Consider the following 20123-nt stretch of genomic DNA (forward strand, 5'->3'; position numbering starts at 1 on the left):
ACTGAGACTCAATCCAGACAAGGCTGAGATGCTGTTAGTAGGTGACTCCGCTGACAGGACGGGGGGTGTTCTACCGGCTCTGGATGGGATTGCACTCACCCTGAAGGAGCAGGTTTGTAGCTTGGGGGGTTCTTTTAGATCCATCATTGTCACTTGAGGCTCAGGTGACCTCAGTAGCACGGAGTGCCTTCTACAAACTCCGGTTTGTGGCCCAGTTACGCCCCTATCTGGACAGGGATAACCTGGTTTTAGTTGTCCATGTTCTGGTAACCTCCAAGTTAGATTACTGCAATGTGCTCTACGTAGGGCTGCCTTTGAAGACGGTTTGGAAGCTGCAGCTCGTGCAAAATGCAGCGGCCAGATTGATTTCGGGAACCAGAAGGTTTGACCATATAACACCTGTTCTGGTCCGCTTGCACTGGCTGCCTGTATGTTTCCGAGCCCAATTCAAGGTGCTGGTTTTGACCTATAAAGCCTTACACGGCTTGGGACCACAATACCTGATGGAACGCCTCTCCCGATGTGAATATACCCAGTCACTACGTTCAACATCTAAGGTCCTCCTCCGGGGGCCTACTCCGAGAGAGGCTCGGAGTGTGGCAACGAGAGACAGGGCCTTTTCTGTGGTTGCCCCCAGACTATGGAATGATCTCCCTGACGAGGCTCGCCTGGCACCAACACTGCTATCTTTCCGGCACCAGGTTAAGACTTTCCTCTTTGCCCAGGCATATGGTGGCACATCTTAATCAGCCACATGTTTAGGTTTTTTTTAACGGTTTTTAATACTTTATGTGTATATGTTTTCTGTTTTAGAATTTTAAATTTTGTATACTCGTTTTTATCTTAATTATAGAATTTCTGTAAACCGCCCAGAGAGCCCTGGCTATGGGAGCGGTATGTAAGTGCAATAAATAAATAAATAAATAAATAAATAGCTGTGCAGCCTCTCCTGGGACAGTGTCCAGCAAAAGAGAGCCTCTCACCCCCTAGGTCAAGCGTGGGCACAAGGTAATACCTCCAGACCTTTTGCCCTTCAACTCCCAGCATTCTTGACCATTGGCCATGCTGGCAGAGTCTTCTGGGAGTTGAAGTCCCAAACATCCGGAGATCTTACCTTCTGCCTACCCCTTCTCTAGGTCATACCTGCCTTCTTGATCGTTTTCGTCATCCGTACTTGAGAAACAGTGCTGTTCACTTTCTCTGATAAAAGTCACTTGCTCTAAGTGGAGGTTGGGTTGTTGTTTTTAATAAAAATTAAATAAAATGGATGCAACTGCATTCATTCCGGAAAATTGCAATGTGTGGAGCTTGATAAAGTCGGACTCACCTGAACGCTAGATTCACCAGTGCCAGTAGTCTGGGCTTCTTCACACCTGAACACTGTTTCTATGAGTTTACTTTTCCCTTTCCGGTGACGGGTAGCCATTTGCTTATATAAGGTAAAGTTCTGCAACTGAAGACATCAATGGGAGTTGGAGGTACAGTCCCCCATCTGAATAGTAATTTATAGCCCAACTTTCCCATGGGGTTGTACCTACATCTGTGGGAGAAAGCATCTAGGAGAAAAGGTTGGGTTAGGAGTACAACGTGCTTCTTCCTCCACACAGCTCAGTCTGCACTGAAAGAGAACACAGGGAGGGAGGGTCATGAGGCAGTAAGGACCTTAAACTGATTTATAGCTAGAGTAGCTGATATACCCAGCATTGCCTGAATAACGTATAGAAGGGAAGCCGATCTCATTTACATCACAGGCTGCTATGATAATGGGGTTAGGAAAGAAAGAGGGAAGACTTGGCCATTACCTGGGACTGCCCTGAGCGGTCCTCTCCCTGCTGCCGCAGGCTTCCATGCCCCACAGTGGCGGTGGTATGCATGGCAGAGGCTTGGGCTGAACCCGTTCTAGCTTGCTGAGGACTGGAGGGAAGCGGCTGTCAGAGGACACGTCCAGCTCCAGCACAGGCATGGTTGGAACTGCAGCCTGTACAGCGATTTCACTAAATCGCCCGTGTGGCCGTGCGTGATCCCGCGAGATCTTTCAAACGCCTACACCTCTCAGCATGCCTTCAGCTGCTTGGAGTTGTAGGCGTCAGTGTACGTTTAGTTTTTAATCAAGTAAAATTAGTTAAAACCAAGAAAAACTGAATGTTAGATTATTTTTTCCTGATCACTGTACAGGAGGACCTATCTGTGTGCCCAGCTTTAAGGGTCTACCTCAACTCCAAGTGGACATACGAACCCCCACGCATGTTTACGGACATACAAACCCCCACACATACTTTCAGCTTTATAGGTAGAGATTTAGGCCCTTTACTCAAGAGAGTGATTATGACATCAGGATCAAGGCAACCAGTTGCAAATTATCTCACATTTCATGAGGCCGTTCTGTTGGTTACACAAGCTAAGGTCAAGTGCAGAGGGCCCGTAGGCCGAGAGTAGATCGCTTGGCCCTGCATCTTTCTCTTCGCTCGATGCTGAGTGCTTGAATGCTAGCTGCTGTATTCTGTCAGAGGGAAACCCCTTTCGGATGGACTGGCACCGTTTCTTTCAAGCAGAGCCTTTCCTGGGCCAGGTGAACCATTTGGCACGTCAGTTAAAGACCTTTGGAGGCCCCGTGGGCTATGTATGAATGGACTTGTACAGAGAAAGGAGAGGTTTGGACAGTGATGGTGGGGAGAAGTTGGCAGCACACCGCTGAAAAAAGAACCCTCAAAGCCCACTACAGATTTTATGTTGGGTTAGTTTTAAGGACCTGAGCCATACTACTAGCACCTTCACTTACTCAAATTGTGCAGTTTCAGAAAGCAAAGGCTATTATAAGGAAATACCTTCAACCTAAAATACTTTTATTTGCAGTAAAATTATTTCTTTTGGCCACCTAAAAAACTAAGCAGCGATCTTACCATCGGTGTTGAACAAGGGCCCAGATTATCTGTTTGTCCCTCTGTTACTCACAGAGGAATCTCTTTGCTTGGGCCGCCCAACGGAGTCATCTGGTAGCTCATACTTTCTCGGCCAAAGTTTCTTTTATCTCAGTTAAGGCATGAATCCAAAGAGCCATGCATTTGTTCTACACAACCAAGGGAGCTTGAGTTTTGTGCTTCCTTTGTAACAATTCCCCTTGGACACAGCAAATGACTTCTAAAACGGAAGGGGGCTGGAATAGCAGGCCTGTCCAGCTCCATATCATAGAACTGACAAAATGCTTTTCCAAGGGGAAATGCAAAGAAAACACAATGCCCAACTCCCTTGGGTTTGCTTAAAATAGTTCTTGGATCCTGCCTTGGATAACTTGGAACTTGGTAGATCCTGAAAGTCCTTTTGTCTGAGTTCTGTATTTCCTGAGATCGCAATTGTCAAATGACTGGATTGGGATAATTTCCAAAACTTTGTGAGCCCTGTCTTTTATATCCAGACCCTAAGCATGCGTACTTGGAAGACAGCCTTGTTGAAATTTCCAGGTCAGCACACGGATAGAGTTGAGGTGTTCCTACCTCTCTCTGGAATTGGAATATATCACTGAAGTGGAACATGTCAAACCAGTCTAAATGGTGGCATCTGTGACTTCCATGAGATGGTTAACTAGGCTCAAATGAAATATTTCTCTTGACTCCTGACAAGCACATGGCTGTTGGTGTAGCAATAGCTTGCTCTTTTAAACTGTGGGATGAAATGGCTGGTTGTAGGGTATTACTTGTGGCTCAGACTTCAAGGGTGCAGTCCATTTGGGATTCTCGTCAGCCTCCGAACTCAGAGGCTGACGAGGAGCCTATGCAGAGCGGGAGGAGAATGAAGATGATGTTCGCCTCCATGTTTTACCTGCCCTGCATTTTAGGTAGAAGGGCAAAATGCCCATCTAGCTGAGCTGCCGGGGACAAGGAGGGAAGGAGGTTGGGGGAGGCTGGGGATAGCTCATATTCCCACTTCCCCCAGTCCCCTCCCCGCCTATCGGCATGCCCCTTTCTATCCTCTCTGAGATTGCCTTTGCAATCTCAGAGAGGCAGCCATTATGGTTTTTTCTGGGCTGCTCCGAGGGGGCAGGGGAGGAAGCAGGCAGCTCAGACTCCTGGGTCTGAGGTCGGAGCGCTTTCGCTGACCTTGGATCCAGCAATCTGAAGTATTCTATGACCCACCCACCCCAGACTCATAGGATTGCTCTCTAACAAAGCCCTGTGAGGAGAGACTGAAAGAACTGGGCATGTTTAACCTGGAGAAGAGAAGATTGAGGGGAGACATGATAGCACTCTTCAAATACTTAAAAGGTTGTCACACAGAGGAGGGCCAGGATCTCTTCTCGATCCTCCCAGAGTGCAGGACACGGAATAACGGGCTCAAGTTAAAGGAAGCCAGATTCCAGCTGGACATCAGGAAAAACTTCCTGACTGTTAGAGCAGTACGACAATGGAATCAGTTGCCTAGGGAGGTTGTGGGCTCTCCCACACTCGAGGCCTTCAAGAGGCAGCTGGACAACCATCTGTCAGGTATGCTTTAAGGTGGATTCCTGCATTGAGCAGGGGGTTGGACTCCATGGCCTTATAGGCCCCTTCCAATTCTACTATTCTATGATTCTATGATTATTTTATACAACCTTAAACCTGCAATGGCTGATGCTCTTGCTTAGGCTGTTATCATTAATGGCTTTTGTTACACATAATAGTGCATGGCTTAAGATATTGTTATGGGGGAAAGAAGCAAGATTTGGTTTTGAGGGGTGTGGGTTGTTTAGAGAGGGATTTCCCTCTCTCTTTTTGGGTTTTTTTTTCTCTCCATCTTGATTTTGTGTGTGATGCTTATTTCGTTGCCCATTTTTTCCCCTTCAACTTTCATCATTCCATACCCACGTTCCTTAGCAGTCCAAGGTAAATATGCCTTCATATGTTTAGTATGTGTTCTGTGTGTTGCATGCTAACAGGATTGCATTGACCTTAATTGCTAACGTTAACAACTCGACCACTGAGAATTTCGGAAGTCTCAAGTTATACATAAGAGATGACTTGCAGTTAACATTACATGCACATCGGCAGACCTATACTAAAGTGAATTACAGAATTGCCCTGTAAATTACATTATACATCAATACTGAATTTTCGTTTGGTAGTCTTCACACGTGTATAACTTCAGAGCTTCTATTCTTTATTAATCTGCCGAATAATATAACATCTGTTATATTTTCTGGAACCATTTCCCCCCCCCCCCCCCCCGTCTGGTAGGAAAGCAAACAGTTTTGTGTGTGTGTGTGTTGCGGGGCGAAATAGTATCCTTGAAAAAGCGAATACTATTATTTTAATTTCGTGCAGACCTTCTGGTTCAATATAATTTTTAAAGGTTGGGAAAATGACGACCGTTTTGGGAAGTGTGTGATCAGATAAAATAATACTTGCTCTGCATATACTAGCTGCTTAGCAACTCTGCACTAAAATCACTTCTTTTTTGAAATATTAATTTCCTGTAATAGTATAATGTCTAAGCCAAGTAGGGCTTGTTCACATACAGTGCGGCTTATATTGACTGGGTTTGCACATCACACTAACTCACACTCAGCGATTAAGTGTGGGTTATTGTTCAGCCGTGGGTTAGTGGGTTGTCTGAACTCCGGACAAGCTGCAGGGTAGCTTGTTAAACAACCAGTGTGGCTTATTTTTCTTGAACAAACCACCTTGAGAACCACAGTTTGTTGTTGGGCTGTTCAGGGTTAACAAGCCACATGGTGGCTTTCTACTGAATGAGAACATTGATGGCTCTGTCCCCGAGTAATGAAACAGGAAACTGGGACGGACCTGGCGATTGGCACATTCAGCAAAATCAGAGTGGGTTTCTTCCTGGGACTGTACCATGTTGGACTGAAACTGGAGGGGTAGGAGGGAAATGGTAGTTTTGAAAGCTTCCCATGTATACAACTCCCTGCATATCAGCCAGAGAACTAGGCTGCAACCTTCAACTGTAATGTGAGAGTTTCCTACACATTGGGTATTTTTTTTTCTAACTTGCAGGAATATTAAAAATGGAATCTCCACTCCCTCCCCGGCCTACCTGAATCTGAAGTGGTAGAGTCCAGGAAAGACTCTGCCGCATGCTTTTGTTAAACATGGTGCAGAAACAGAACTGATGATTAAGATTTAGCTTTGGCTTTTGTTAAAGAAGGAATTTTAAGTAGTAGATTCAAAATTTTGCCGCTGTAAGGAGGGTGAAGGACCTTTAGATAGTATATGCAAGGGAAGTGTAACAAGCTTCTCTGTAGCTTTTCTATAGCATAAATGTGGAAAGCAGTTTGCTTTAAGTAATCAGTTAAAGAAGATTGTCAATTGGGAGAGTGAGCATGCGTTGCTTTTGTTTAATTTTCTAACTTTACGACATTACTTTAAAGGCACTAATCCTGTTTTTCCAACTGTAAACACACACATCTCTGCTAAGGAGTCCAAATGATACCTGTGCTGACCTAGATTAACCTGCTTTTCTGTGCATCTCACCTTATTTATGTTCACTGTTTGAGACCAATTCATACTGGTGAATTGGCCAGTAGCATCTTGTGGGTTTCTTCTTTCTAAAAAGTGCTAATTCATGCAGCTTAATGCAATTCTTTTAGGGAAGTTCTTTCTATTAGTCATGAGTTAACAAAATGTCTTTTCTTTTTGTAGAAACTCTTTCAAATATGTTAACTATTCTGGGAATTTAATTTGTCTTGAGTTCGGCTTCCAGTCATGCCCCTGTGAAATAGAACGTAGGCTGGGTGTTATCAGTTTCATAGGCGCCCAAAATTCTTTGAAAACCAAAACTGAGTTTCTGGCTCATATTATCCCGAAGATATCCTTAAAAGCTTGCAAGATTTCAGCTAGTGGAATCTTGCATATTAATTCCAAGAAGGTGGGTTCTTAGTGCACTGGAGCTCGCTGTCTTCAGGACTTCCAAAAGCAGAATAGGTTGTGCAAAGTAAGAGAAGTCGTTCACATGTGCTTGCTTTGTACAATCTTCATTTTGTTTTGGTATGGGAAGTACATGATCCTACTACATGTGACCCCCCATCAGTTCATCCCCAGCTCATGTCGGATGCCACACTGAGGTAGCAGATCTGGAAGTCCAGCTTGTTAACCTCTCATGCTGGAACCGGATCTTGGCGCTGGTCCATCTGAAGCTGCGGTCTCAGGGGCACCAACACCACATTCCTTGACCTCTACGGCACAGAAGGGGCATGTTTGAAGAAGGGCTAGCCGAGGGGTTGTGAAGTTGCCAGTGATCCCTTGGCAGAGATCCCTGGCCGTTTTTCTAGTTGGCTCAACAGGTGGGAACAGTGATGCCACCCTTTGCTGTTCTTTGTAGGATTGAGGGGTGCTTGATCTGCGGGCCGCAGATGGCTTCCCAAAATCTGCTTTAAGGACCCATCTGCCGCCACAAAAACCGTGGCAGAAACAGTGGCAATATAGAAGATTTGGGATCATGGGGATAGGGAGGAGGCTGCCTTTTCCCTCCCCTGTGACCTAAAGCAGCCCAGACCGCTGTTTTACCACCACTAATGGCAGTAGTGAGGCAGTAATCAGGTCGGGGGGCAACCATGCAGCATGTGTCCCCCCCCACCAGCAAGCCAGCTGAGGTCCAATGCAGCCCTCGGGGCTGAAAACATTATGCGCCCCGATTTAATATATTGAGTGGGAAGAGCAGGATATGTCTGCCCCACTTTGCCAAGTCAAGGAAGCCCCTTTAACTTTTGTGGCCTGAAGTTTGTGCTGCAATAGCTGTATGAAATTAAATGAAGAGCGTAGGCTATGAATCTCGCAGGTTCTTTCATGCAATCCTAATGGGACTTCAGCTCCCATCAGCCCCCTGCCAAGGACGTCCATTGGTCAGGAGGGCACCAGGTTGAGGAAGTCTGATCTAGACCATTGAGAACAGTTCCCTCTCCCCCCAGCCTTTATGAGAAATTTCACTTTGCAAAGCCTTTAGGTGCCTTAGGTGATGGAAACCATTCAGCTTTGGGATGTTTGGTATTCCTCACATTCTGCCCAGGAGACAGAGAGCTTCCAGATTGGTCCCTGATTGGGAAACTGCTATCCACATGCTAGCCTAGGCTGCTGTTCCAGATACTTTAGATACCTCCCGTAATTCAGATATTTGAGACAGATGTTTGAGAGAGAACCTTTGGGGGTGGGATTAATTAGGTTCATTCCTGCTTGAAGGGCGAGGGAGATAATAAAGATCACCTAATAAGGTACTTCCCAGACTAAAAATTCTGTTCTGTTTTTTTTTATGAACTTCAATTCTTGTAATCTAACTCAAATATTTCAATTTTTTTATATGTTTCAGTTATGCAAAGGGAGATCTGGATATATCATACATCACTTCCAGAATTGCTGGTATGATAAGACCGCCTTTTATTAAATTGCATATTTTACCTGCATTTCATGAAAAAAAAAAAAGACTTCAGTCCTGACCGTTCTGTGTCTCCACCCCACCCTGTCGCCCCGCAGTGATGTCCTTTCCAGCAGAAGGTGTTGAGTCTGCCATAAAAAATAATATAGAAGATGTGCGGTTGTTCTTAGACTCAAAACATCCTGGACGCTATGCTGTCTACAATCTGTCTCCAAGAACGTACAGACCCTCCAGATTTCACAATAGGGTTTGTAAACTGTTACTGCTTTGCCACTGTTTCTTTACCATTGCCATCTTTTTTCATTGTGAGCCTGCTGCATCCTTGATTAGTGCAACATCGTAATAGTTGCTAGGATATAACAACGGGGCTGCTTGGCTTCCCTCTATGAAGGCCATCTTTGATTGTATGGTAACACAGTCTTCGATCTTTCTTGGTGGAAGTTCTTCCTCAAACTGGTCTCCATCCTTGATTTCTCCTCCACTGGATAAGAGTTTCATGATTCTGGAACTCACCGCCACCATGACGTGATGGAGGCCAACCTGGTCAGCTTGCAAAGGGGATTAAGCGCATTCATGGAGAGCAAGTCCATCAACCATTATTGGTCTTGATGGCCAAATCATATCTTCCTGTTGAGAGACTGTGTACCTCTGAATGCCAGGTACTAGGGGGAACCCAGGCAAGGGTGGACTGTTGCCTTCATGACTGGCTTGTGAGTTTCAGTTGGCTGCACTTGGAAACAGAATGGGGCACAAGATGGACCTGTGTTATCTCAACCATCAGAGCTCTTGCCTACCTTCTTACAGTAAATCTCTCTGGAGCTTCAGAATAGTTGCAGGGAGTGTTGATCACTTACACCAGGGATGTTGAACCTTAAGCCTGGGGGCCAAATCCGGTGCTCTGGGGTTCTCCAGATGGTCCTGACCCTACCTATTTCCCCCAACTGCCAATTTTTTGGCTGGCTTCAAGGGTTTTGCCCAGCTTTTTCCTTGTTTGGAAAGGTTGAAATGTCTCTCCTAAAGCTTAGTGATGGGCAATAATAACTTGAAGCTAAAATAAGCCACTGTTTTTGGCCCATCCCCTTTTGCCATTTGGCCCCACCCACCACTGGAATATGGCCCCCAAGTTGAATTTGACCCTCAGGCTAATTGAGGTACAACACCCCTGCCTTATGCTAACCTGGGTATCCTTTAGAAACGTTACCGAGACATTCCAAACATCCTATGCTATGTTTCACTTCCTGGCTGGTTGATTGTTAGTTTCTGAATTTGGAGGGTTTGGATGGGGAGGTTTGAGTAGGAAGTTCCAATGTGATAGTAGATGAGCGAAGTGAAACATACCGCTGGTCAAATAGTTCCTGGCTTTAGGTAAATCCTAAGAACATAAGAAGTGCCCTGATGCTGGATCAGACCGAGGGTCCATCTAGTCCAGCACTCTGTTCACACCGTGGCCAACCAGCCATCGGCCAGGGATGAACAAGCAGGACATGGTGCAACAGCACCCTCCCACCCATGTTCCCCAGCAACTGGTGCACATGGGCTTACTGCCTCTGATACTGGAGATAGCACACAGCCATCAGGGCTAGTAGCCATTGATAGCCTTTGTCTCCAGGAATTTATCCAACCCCCTTTTAAAGCCATCCAAATTGGTGGCCGTCATTACATCCTGTGGTAGTGAGTTACAGAGTTTAACTATGCGCTGTGTGAAGAAGTACAGTTCCTTTTATTTGTCCTGGATCTCCCATGAATCAGCTTCATAAATCTCTCAAACTCCTTGCAGGGTTGCCTTAAAATGAAATAGCCCCTTGTTTGTGTCACCCTGAGCTCCTTGACTGAAAAGAAAGGATAACAGTGTGATAGATCATTACTTTATCACATACTGCTTTCTTATAACAGAAATGTCAACTCCTTTCAGAAAGTGGGTAAAGGAAGACTTGCAGGTTCCGATATCTGAAAAACGTGTGGAAATGGATTTACAGCATCTGTCTAACTAAATGTCTTCAGATCTAAAGGAGTCTTCTTTTTTTAAAAAAAATCCAATATCAGTGCTACATTTTAATCTCAGTGGTGTTCTGTTTAACATTTCAAGTGATGATGACTGCTGGAGATGTGCGTAAACATGCACAGGGTTGGCCTAGCATCTTTTAGAATCATGTTCTAAAGACCACAAAACAAATGGCAGGTCATCACATGCATGCTAAGCTGCTGAGCTTCCATTTATGATATTTGCAATCGCAAAATGTAGTCCCAGACTTAGAAATAGGGCATCTTAGGTATGGTCGTCTTGTCTGATTCTGGAGCTTTTTGTGGGAAAGTTAAGTACCAGAAATAGCTAACATCTGTGCAGCATTTGGCCATCCTTTGGGGATTCTCCTTTCCTTAAATCATCCACTCAGTGGGGCTTATAGAAATTATTATTATTATTTATTTATATAGCACCATCAATGTACATGGTGCTGTACAGAGTAAAACAATAAATAGCAAGACCCTGCCGCATAGGGGGATGGTACCTTATATGATGTCTGTACAGATTGTGAAAGTTTTTTATTTCAGAAAACGAGACTAAATTGAGGAAAAGGTGCACCCCTTTGCCCTTGTAAAATGTGCAGTTCAGCTTTGAAAGTTTAACTGATTATGGGCCTGTTCAGAAGACACCTTAAACCATGGCTTTAACCATGGTGGTTAAGCCAGAAAGCCAAGCTGTATTCAGAAGACACCTTTAACCACAAAGAATGAGGCTTTTTGCTTTATTCACCATGGTTAAAGTTATGGTTTAAGGTGTCTTCTGAACACAGCCCGGTTTTCTGGTTTAACCACCTTGGTTAAAGCCATGGTTTAAGGTGTCTTCTGAAAGGGGCCTATGTGATCATGCCTTAGTTGCGTTGGTTTGTAGGTGAGGGCTGTACTTAAAATGACTGCTGCTTCCATGCTTTGTAAACCAGTCGAATGTCAAGATTTGCAATGTTAATATGTTTTTGGTTTTGTCTCTGAAACAGGTGTCCGAATGTGGCTGGCCAGCAAGGCGTTCACCCAACCTTCAAAACCTCTATAGCATTTGCAAGAACATGCATTTATGGCTGAAGCAAGATCCAAAGAATGTTTGCATTGTTCATTGCCTTGTAAGTAGCAACTGCTCCTGACATGTTATAGCGTAGCTTCAATGAGGCTTGCAATACCTCCTGGGCCAAAAGAAATGTTGTCAGACTCCTCCATGAATGACTGGGGTAAGGGGATGGACGTAATGCAATGTCAATTAGGAAAATAAGAAATGTACCATGATACATCGCCATGGATGCTTTAGTCCTGCTTCTTTCTTGCTTTCCCCCCCTTCAGTCCCCTCACCACAGAGGGGCTCATGAATAATGCAAATGTGACTCATGCATCGTGAAGCCCGCCTTCCGAAATTTGCATGCCATGTGGCCTGAGCCCCTGCCCGTGCGCCCTGATTGGCTACCTCCATCCCATTTCCCCTCTCTGCTGGCGGCGATATCCTTTGTGCCACGTGATTGGCCGAGCATGGCTGTCCGTCATCCCGCTGGTGGAGGAAATGAATTGCTCTTAAAGCTTGAGCTTTGAACTTCTTGCAACTTCCAAAATCTTCTGCATGTCCACACATGCCCAAGCTTCAGTTTAAAACAAAAATGAGCCAAATCAGTCTGATAGATCTCGGATAACACAGCCGTATTCTTTTATACGAAGTTCAAACATTTCGAATGAGTGTGGGGACCTCTTTTCTGCCGAGGGCTGCATTCTCTCGGGGTAATCAGGTGCTGGCAGTAAGCGGGCCCAAAGACAGCAGTGGATGGAGCCAGAGCCAAACATGGGTACCCCGTTTCCTCTCCCTTCTCTCCACCCATGAGGCTGCCAGGGGAGAGACAGATCACTCTAGCCAGGGATTTAAACTGATGACTTGCAGAGAGGTTTTGCAGGGTGCCCGTCCCCTTATTTAAAAGATGACAGATTTGGAGGGGACACAACAGACTTGCTGGTCTACCATGAGTTTCCTGCCCAGATTTTTTTCCTATTCAAAGCATAGAAAATAGGGGGAAATGGGATTATAATGTGGAGAGCCAGTGTGGTGTAGTGGCTAATGTGTTGGACTGGGAGTCGGGAGATCCAGGTTCTAGTCCCCACTCAGCCATGGAAACCCACTGGGTGACTTTGGGCCAGTCACAGACTCTCAGCCCAGCCTACCTCACAGGGTTGTTGTTGTGAGGATAACATGGAGAGGAGGAAGAGGATTATGTACACTGCCTTGGGTTCCTTGGAGGAAAAAAGGTGGAATATAAATGCAATAATAAATAAATAAATAACATAATAATAAATAATGTTCAAGTTGGGCCTTAGCCTCCAGTGTCAAAGACCTCAGAGAAGTTAACAGTATCTACAGTTGTTATCCCATATAACAGTCCTCTGATTCTGTGACATTAGAACAGTAAGTAACTGAGGGGAAATGGGCATGATTTCTGTAAAGGCTCACCTCACAATATTTTTAGTCTGTTGGCAAGCATGTTGTGAACTGCCCGGAGAGCTTTGGCTACGGGGCGGCAGAGAAATGTAATAAATACATTTTTTAAAAATAGGGTTGATCCAGGAGATATTATAATCTCGGACTTCCAAAACGCTTTTGATAAAGCCCCTCGTCAAAGGCTGCTCCTAATCCTGAGTCAATTTAGCGGTCGTGTGACATGAGGCAAGTCCTCTGAGGGATTTGAAATTCTAGAACGTTTTTAGGATGTTTTAAGGATGTTTTAAAGATGTTTTACTCACGTATGGTATCACATTTTTATACTGTTTATTTTATACTTTGAATGGTTTTAGTTTTTGTGAGCCGCCCAGGGAGCTTCAGCTATTGGGCGATATAAAAATGCAATAAATAAATAAAATAAATAAATAAATTGGGAATTTAGTTTAAAAACCAAACAAACAGAGGGTAGGAATAATAGAGGGAATTAAGCACTGTTGGGTCTCAATTTCTGTTGGGACTAGTGCCAATTAACTTGTTCACGGGTGACCTGGAGGGAGGTCTCAGCAGAGAGGCGGCCATGCTTGTGAATGAAACCACGTTATTTAGGACGTTGAAAGCCCAAGAAGGCAGGAGAGCTCCAAAAAGATCTCTCCAAATGGGGATTGGGCAACAAAACGTCATGTAAGTAAATGTAACGCAATGCAGAGCGGGCAAAAAAGCCCCCCCCCCCACAGACACCATGTGACACATACGCTGATGTGGTCAAAACTGCTTGTGACTGGGGTGGTTCCCAGAGAAATAGGACTCTTAGCACTACCAGTTGGGAGGTATTATATACGTGGTCAGTCTTTTCTTTCCCAAGGGATATTTTCTGGTAAGAAAAAAGATGGAAGAAGCAGTGGGCAAATACGGAAGCATACAAACAGGAGATGCTGCCATTTGAACCCCCTGTAAAATTCCATGAATCAGGCAATATAGCCGCACAAGCAAAATTTCATCCGGAGGCACCCTAGGAAAGAGATTGTGGTCTGTTGCTCAGTGAAATACTCACTCAGTGTGCAGCATTAATGAAAATTAGCTCAGTAACGAAAATTCCATGTTAAAGTTTACTAGCAGTGGTTTTGAATAATGGATTTGTGAGTTTTCGTTGATTCTTTCATTTAAAATCAAACGTTTTGGTCAACAGTCGGGATAAATAATGCATTTACCTATCAATAGCTAGTGCATACGCTATGGGCATGTCTACACCGGGCGATAATCCGGGAGCAGGGAGGGATAATCCCTGCATTTCCCCGGGATATTGCCATATCCTTTCTTCGTGGCTTTTCCCGTGGTCCCGAGATGATCCCAAGGACTGTGGGTGGTGTGGCCGGCTGTCCTGGCTTCTTCCCTCTTCCCCACGAGTAGCGGTGGTCATCTGAGGGAAGGAGCTGGAACGGGAAGTGTCCAGGGGTTGGGAGCAGGGTTGGGGCTTCTTCTTTTTTACTTTTTCGCTGGAGCGCAGGTGCGCACCAGCTCCTGTATACTTAAAAAAAAAAAATGGCGGGCACGATGTCCTCCAGGAGGTGCAGACACTCCCTTTGCAGCTTTGCCTTGGACTTTTGAAAACGTTAACGTTTTTGGGTTTCTTTCTTTTGTAGGATGGAAGAGCGGCATCTGCTGTCGTTGTCTGTTCTTTTTTATGTTTCTGCCGTCTGTTCACCACTGCCGAAGCGGCCGTTTATATGTTTAGCATGAAGCGCTGTCCCCCGGGTATTTGGCCGTCGCATAAGAGGTACGAGCTCTGCGGAAAGAACCCCTGTAGCTCTTGTCTTCCGGTTCTGTAGAAGCTGGATGGCGTTTGTAGAAATTAGAGAGACCGAGGACTTTAAATGGTGGCCCGCAAACTCTGCATCAGGTCACGGCAGCGTGTCTCATGCAGCCTTTCAGGGGGCATCAAGGCGGCTGCTTCTCCCACCCACCGTCCCCTCCTTGCCCTCACCTGCCATTCAAGTGTCGGGCTTGTCATGCAGGTAGGGCCTAGGCACATTGGGACGCTAGAGAAATGTGAATGGCCAGTGGGGCACTACGAGGGTCACAGCCGGTTGGCATAATCCCCAATCCCCCTCCATTCAAAGGATTTTAAAATCAACCTAGGGCATACTGCCGGAGTGCAGAACCTCAGACTCGGGGATCGCGATTCAGCCTTCCAAGCATTTCTGCCCCCTTTCCCCCAACCACGGTCTTTGGGGGTTTCCTGGCTTTGTGCAGTTTTTTCCCCATTCTAAAAAGTTAAAATGCCTCTCCCAAGGCTTACTGACTGGCAGGAAGAGCTTTAGGCTAAAAGGTTTGGTATTTCGGCCTCGCCCACCACTGGAATGCGCCCCCCCCCCCCCCGAGTGCTGCTCTGAAATGGAATTTGGCCCTCGGGCCGAAGAGGTTCTGCACCCTGGGCTTACTGAAAGTATTTGTCCCTCAAATGCAGGCCAGTTGCGTGACTGGGTGTGGATGACCTACTCTGTAGAGGGAAGGTACCAAGTACACTCAGCTGCCCAGCTACTCACCTGGACTAACTGGTATTTGTCCCAAGCAAGTAGCAAACCACACATCCGTTGCAAACTACAGCTTCTTTTGTAAAAACTCGAGTCGTTTCTTAGTATGAGCTTAGCTAGAAATCAGTCTTCAGTTAAGACATACTTGCGAACGAGTCATTTGTCTGGCTGCTAGGGGCAAACAACATCTCCCAGGTGGTAAGAAGGGAAGCTTTTGCAATCTGGAAGAGAACCGGCTCTATTTCTTCCAGTCACCCGTGTGCAACAAAATTGCCCGCATGTGGCTAGCTGAAAGTATTCATACGGATTACTCTTCAAATCCTTAAAAGGTTGTCCCACAGAGGAGGGCCAGGATCTCTTCTCGATCCTCCCAGAGTGCAGGACACGGAATAATGGGCTCAAGTTACAGGAAGCCAGATTCCAGCTGGACATCAGGAAAAACTTCCTGACTGTTAGAGCAGTACGACAATGGAACTAGTTACGTAGGGAAGTTGAATGCACTAGAGGCCTTCAAGAGGCAGCTGGACAACCATCTGTCAGGGATGCTTTAGGGTGGATTCCTGCATTGAGCAGGGAGTTGGACTCGATGGCCTTGTAGGCCCCTTCCAGCTCTGCGATTCTATGATTCTATGATTAGTAACTTCTGAGCACTTGTCTTGAAAGGCTATGCAAGGTTGACCAGCGTGCATGACGTTGCGTTGCGCTATAATGCTTCAGGTCCGTGGATGTTGCTGAGACTCATAGACGATACGCTTTTGTCTGCCCTTCTTGTGTTTTCGCAGGTATATAGAATACATGTGCGACATGATGGCGGAAGAGCCCATTATCCCTCACAGCAAGCCCATCCTCATCAAGTCGATCGTCATGACTCCAGTCCCTCTTTTCAGCAAGCAGCGCAATGGCTGCAGGCCTTTCTGTGAAGTTTATGTCGGGGATGAAAGAGTAGCCACTACCTCACAAGAATATGATAAAATGAAGTAAGCGGAAATGCCCCAAGGGCAGCTGTTAGGCTCTTGCAGCAAAAGGAACACATGTGCACGCACAAAGGTCAAATGGCGAATGTTTGTGGCTTGAGCGTTCGTCAGGTGAAGCTCACTTTGTCTGTTGCAGGCATCTATTTCTTGCATTAGATGATGGGGTGGTTTCTAGCTTTTGGTAGCAGAAGCTACCCCCCCCCCCACCCCAAAATGGTTATTTTGTGTATTTGAAGTATTTTTACTTTACTCTTCAGCCGAAAGGCTCACACAGCAGTCGGTGTTTTTTTAATATATATATATATATATATAAACAGTCCCTGCCCCCAGGCGTATAAATCTAAAAAGCTACAACACAAAAGGAATAAGGGATGATGAGGGAGGAGGAAAAATGCAAAGTTAGGCATCAGTTCTTAAAGTTACAGCGTCCTTATAATGACCACCTGGGATGGAAGCAATTGAGGCTGGCGTGCTCAGAGGCACCCTTGTTCCTTAATTCTTCATTTACATCTGCGTGATCCACTGTTTTGCACCAGGCTCCATCTGGTGGACCTTTGAGTTTCTAGTATAAAACAACAACAGGGAATGGGGTTGGAGAAACTGAAGTGTAATTTATTGGCATAATGTTCGTGAATTGCATGAACTACCAAACAGTGACATGAAATGTCTGCTTTTTTCTCTTAGGGATTTTAGAATGGAAGACGTCAAAGCGGAAATTCCATTAGGCATCACAGTCCAAGGAGATGTTCTCATTGTGATCTATCATGCCAGATCCACTTTAGGCGGGAGACTCCAAGCCAAGGTAAGGATCGTATCCTCTTCGTTCTAGACAACCCAGCGAGGTTCTTGAATGCTGATTTAAAATAGCACCAAGTTACTAATTCGGACCATGCTTTTGCCCATGTAGTTGATCAACACTGATTATCGTTTTGCTGTGCCTGGAAAAACATAATGGAAGACATGGTCCTGAATGCTATGAATAAATTATAATAGTGATAAATTACTGTGATGTCGAAGAAAACATTTCCCTGGCCGAAGTCACTTTCCACAACACCACTAGCTAGGGAATAGTTGTGACGAACTGCAGGTTATTGTCTGGTTAACCTCCATCCCTTCAATGTACATTGCTCCACTTATCTGTCCTGTTCATTTTCTATTCCTTCACAAGATGGCGTCAATGAAGATGTTCCAGATCCAGTTTCATACAGGATTCGTACCCCGGAATGCCACTACTGTGAAATTTGCAAAGTACGTCAATAACTGAGCTGGGAAAAGCCTCCCAGCACAACTGCAGTGAATGCTGCTGTATACAGTTTTGATTACTGGGACAATTTTGGGCTTGTGTGTGTGTGTGTGTTTTAAATGTGGCATTCTCTTCAACACTCTTCCTCAGCCGTGGGTATGTCTCTGAATGAGCACAGGTGTGACATGTACCAGAGTTGAGAGATCAGAAGCAGCCTAAAGATTGTATGGTCCCTTCCACCCCAGCCCCCGGTGTGCAAACTCTCCCCCCCCCTCAAAACCATTGGTACTGTTACTTCTGACCTCTCCAAACCTGGATTTATTTATTTATTACATTTATATACCGCCCCATAGCCGAAGCTCTCTGGGCGGTTTGCAAAAGTTAAAAACAAATATACAAAAATTTAAAACCATCCAAAGCATAAAAACAACAATATCCTTTTAAAACAACTATTCTGGGGTCAGTTAAAAGCAAACCAACTCAGCACATGTAGTTACCTGCCTGGGAGAGAAGAGAAAAGTCTTGACTTGGCGCTGAAAAGATAAGTGTTGGTGCCAGGCGAGCCTCGTCGAGGAGATCATTCCATAATTAGGGGGCCACCACTGAAAAGGCCCTCTCCCTTGTTGCCATCCTCTGAGCAGTTAAGGCAACTGCTACATTTGGGGTTCTAAAAGTTAGTTTGAGTTGCTTCAGGTTTTTCTTCACCCAGGTTTAAGGTAGTCAAGCGCAACAACTAAACACAAGTAGACCTGGGCAAGGAGAATTCATGTGCAAGAAGGAAGGGCTGGGGGTGGGATCACGTAATCCTGCAGGCTACTTCCAGACGACTTGACTCCAATCAGTGTTATGCTCGCACTGGTCATAGAATCATAGCATAGTAGAGTTGGAAGGGGCCTATAAGGCCATCGAGTCCAACCCCCTGCTGAATGCAGGAATCCACCTCAAAGCATCCCTGACGGATGGCTATCCAGCTGCCTCTTGAAGGCCTCTAGTGTGGGAGAGCTCACAACCTCCCTAGGTAACAGTTTCCATTGTCGTACTTGGTATGGCCTGGCTGCCACTTAGCCACCGAATCGTAATTCTTCCACAGTGTCGAATTTTATTACGTACCAGTTACCAAAACGCATTGTGAAAAACCACACCCCGCTCCTGAAATGTACACACTTCGAATCGCATCCTGCGTAGTATCAGCAATTTACTTCCAAGTTGGCGTGCTCGATATTGCAACCATATGTTGGTGGTAAATGGTAGCCCTGTTCATGTGTTACACACGTGTGCACACATGATGAAGTAGCAGCGGACCTGCGCTGCGAGGTGGTGCCTGTGTGAACTGGCCTCCCCCCCTCCCCACAAAAAAACACCCTATCCATATATTGAGCATGGATGTCTAGGCCAAGGGTGGCAACATTCAGACCTGGTGGCCAAATCCGGCCAGCCTGAGGGCCCAAATTCAGCCTTCCAGTGTCCCCAGATGGTTACTGCCCCTCCCCCCCAGGTGCCGATTGTTCGGAAGTTTCCTGGCTTCTGTGCATTTCCCCCCATTTTTGCACAAAAGCCCCAAAACCAAACAATTGAGGTCAAGGCATCACAGGATGAGTGGGTGGGGTGGAGGAGAGAAATTTAGCTTCCCAGCGAATTGTGCTCGTATTATTGTTGTTATTATTATTATTATATGTGCGTGTTTCTTACGGTGTGAAATTGCCGCAGGTACGATTTGGACGCCTGCGACATTCAAGAGAAATATCCTGACTTATTCCAAGTGAACCTGGAAGTTGAGGTGGAGCCGCGGGATCGACCCAGCACTGAGCGAGCCCCCTGGGATAACTTGAACATCAAGGGTCTAAATCCCAAGATCCTTTTCTCCAGCCGGGAGGAACAGCAAGAGATTTTAACCAAATTCGGTAAAGGAAAACAAAATTGGGCTGAAATAGTGCTAATAGTTTTCAAAGGCTTCCATTTCAGGGCATGCATGTGTTTTCGTTGTCTTCTTTAGCATGAGCACTAGTAACTTGCATCTCACTAAAACAGGGTTGTTGAGCCTCGGGCCTGTGGATCAAATCCGGCCCACCTGGGGGGTCTCCAGTTAGCCATGCCCCTTCCCCTTTTCCTAAAAGATCGAAGCTTTGAAAAGGGCGTTTCTAAATTTCTTTTTTATTATTATTATTTTTATTGTTTTGTAGTTCCAGTTACAGGGATCAAATAATACATCACATATGTACATTCGGAGCCAATACAAATATATATTTACTTATTTATTCAAGCCTGGATATAGGATGTTTTTAACATTGAATGATTTAATTTAATTCCATTTAAATTCCGTTTAATTACAATTTAATTTATGAGCCCCCGCATTTCTAAATTCCTGAGCTTTGAATTTTTCACCTGATAGGTAAGCCGGAACTACCTAGGCAGCCAGGTTCAACTGCCCAATACGAAGCGGAAGCATCCAAGTCGGAACAGTCTTCGGAAGGCACACCTGGGGAGCCCGATTCTCCGCCAAGCAGCAGCACTGACGCAAATTTCTTCCATACCCTTGACTGGCAAGGTAAAGG

The 20123-nt window shown here is 45.5% G+C and overlaps 1 protein-coding gene across 4 annotated transcripts in view; it reads left to right on the forward strand.

The window, feature by feature from the left end:
• The window catches only part of GAK (cyclin G associated kinase), a 94380-nt gene that overhangs the window by 46096 nt on the left and 28161 nt on the right, over nucleotides 1–20123 (forward strand). For all 4 annotated transcript variants that reach the window (XM_063129114.1, XM_063129116.1, XM_063129117.1 and 1 more), the window contains exons 12-20: nucleotides 8293–8342; nucleotides 8457–8605; nucleotides 11352–11474; nucleotides 14464–14597; nucleotides 16137–16331; nucleotides 17013–17130; nucleotides 17497–17576; nucleotides 19279–19472; nucleotides 19961–20116. In XM_063129114.1, the coding sequence (XP_062985184.1) occupies nucleotides 8293–8342; nucleotides 8457–8605; nucleotides 11352–11474; nucleotides 14464–14597; nucleotides 16137–16331; nucleotides 17013–17130; nucleotides 17497–17576; nucleotides 19279–19472; nucleotides 19961–20116 (1199 nt within the window). The remainder of the gene's footprint in view (nucleotides 1–8292; nucleotides 8343–8456; nucleotides 8606–11351; nucleotides 11475–14463; nucleotides 14598–16136; nucleotides 16332–17012; nucleotides 17131–17496; nucleotides 17577–19278; nucleotides 19473–19960; nucleotides 20117–20123) is intronic.

This window comes from Elgaria multicarinata, chromosome 6 (assembly GCF_023053635.1).
Source record: "Elgaria multicarinata webbii isolate HBS135686 ecotype San Diego chromosome 6, rElgMul1.1.pri, whole genome shotgun sequence".
Classification (NCBI taxonomy): domain Eukaryota; kingdom Metazoa; phylum Chordata; class Lepidosauria; order Squamata; family Anguidae; genus Elgaria; species Elgaria multicarinata.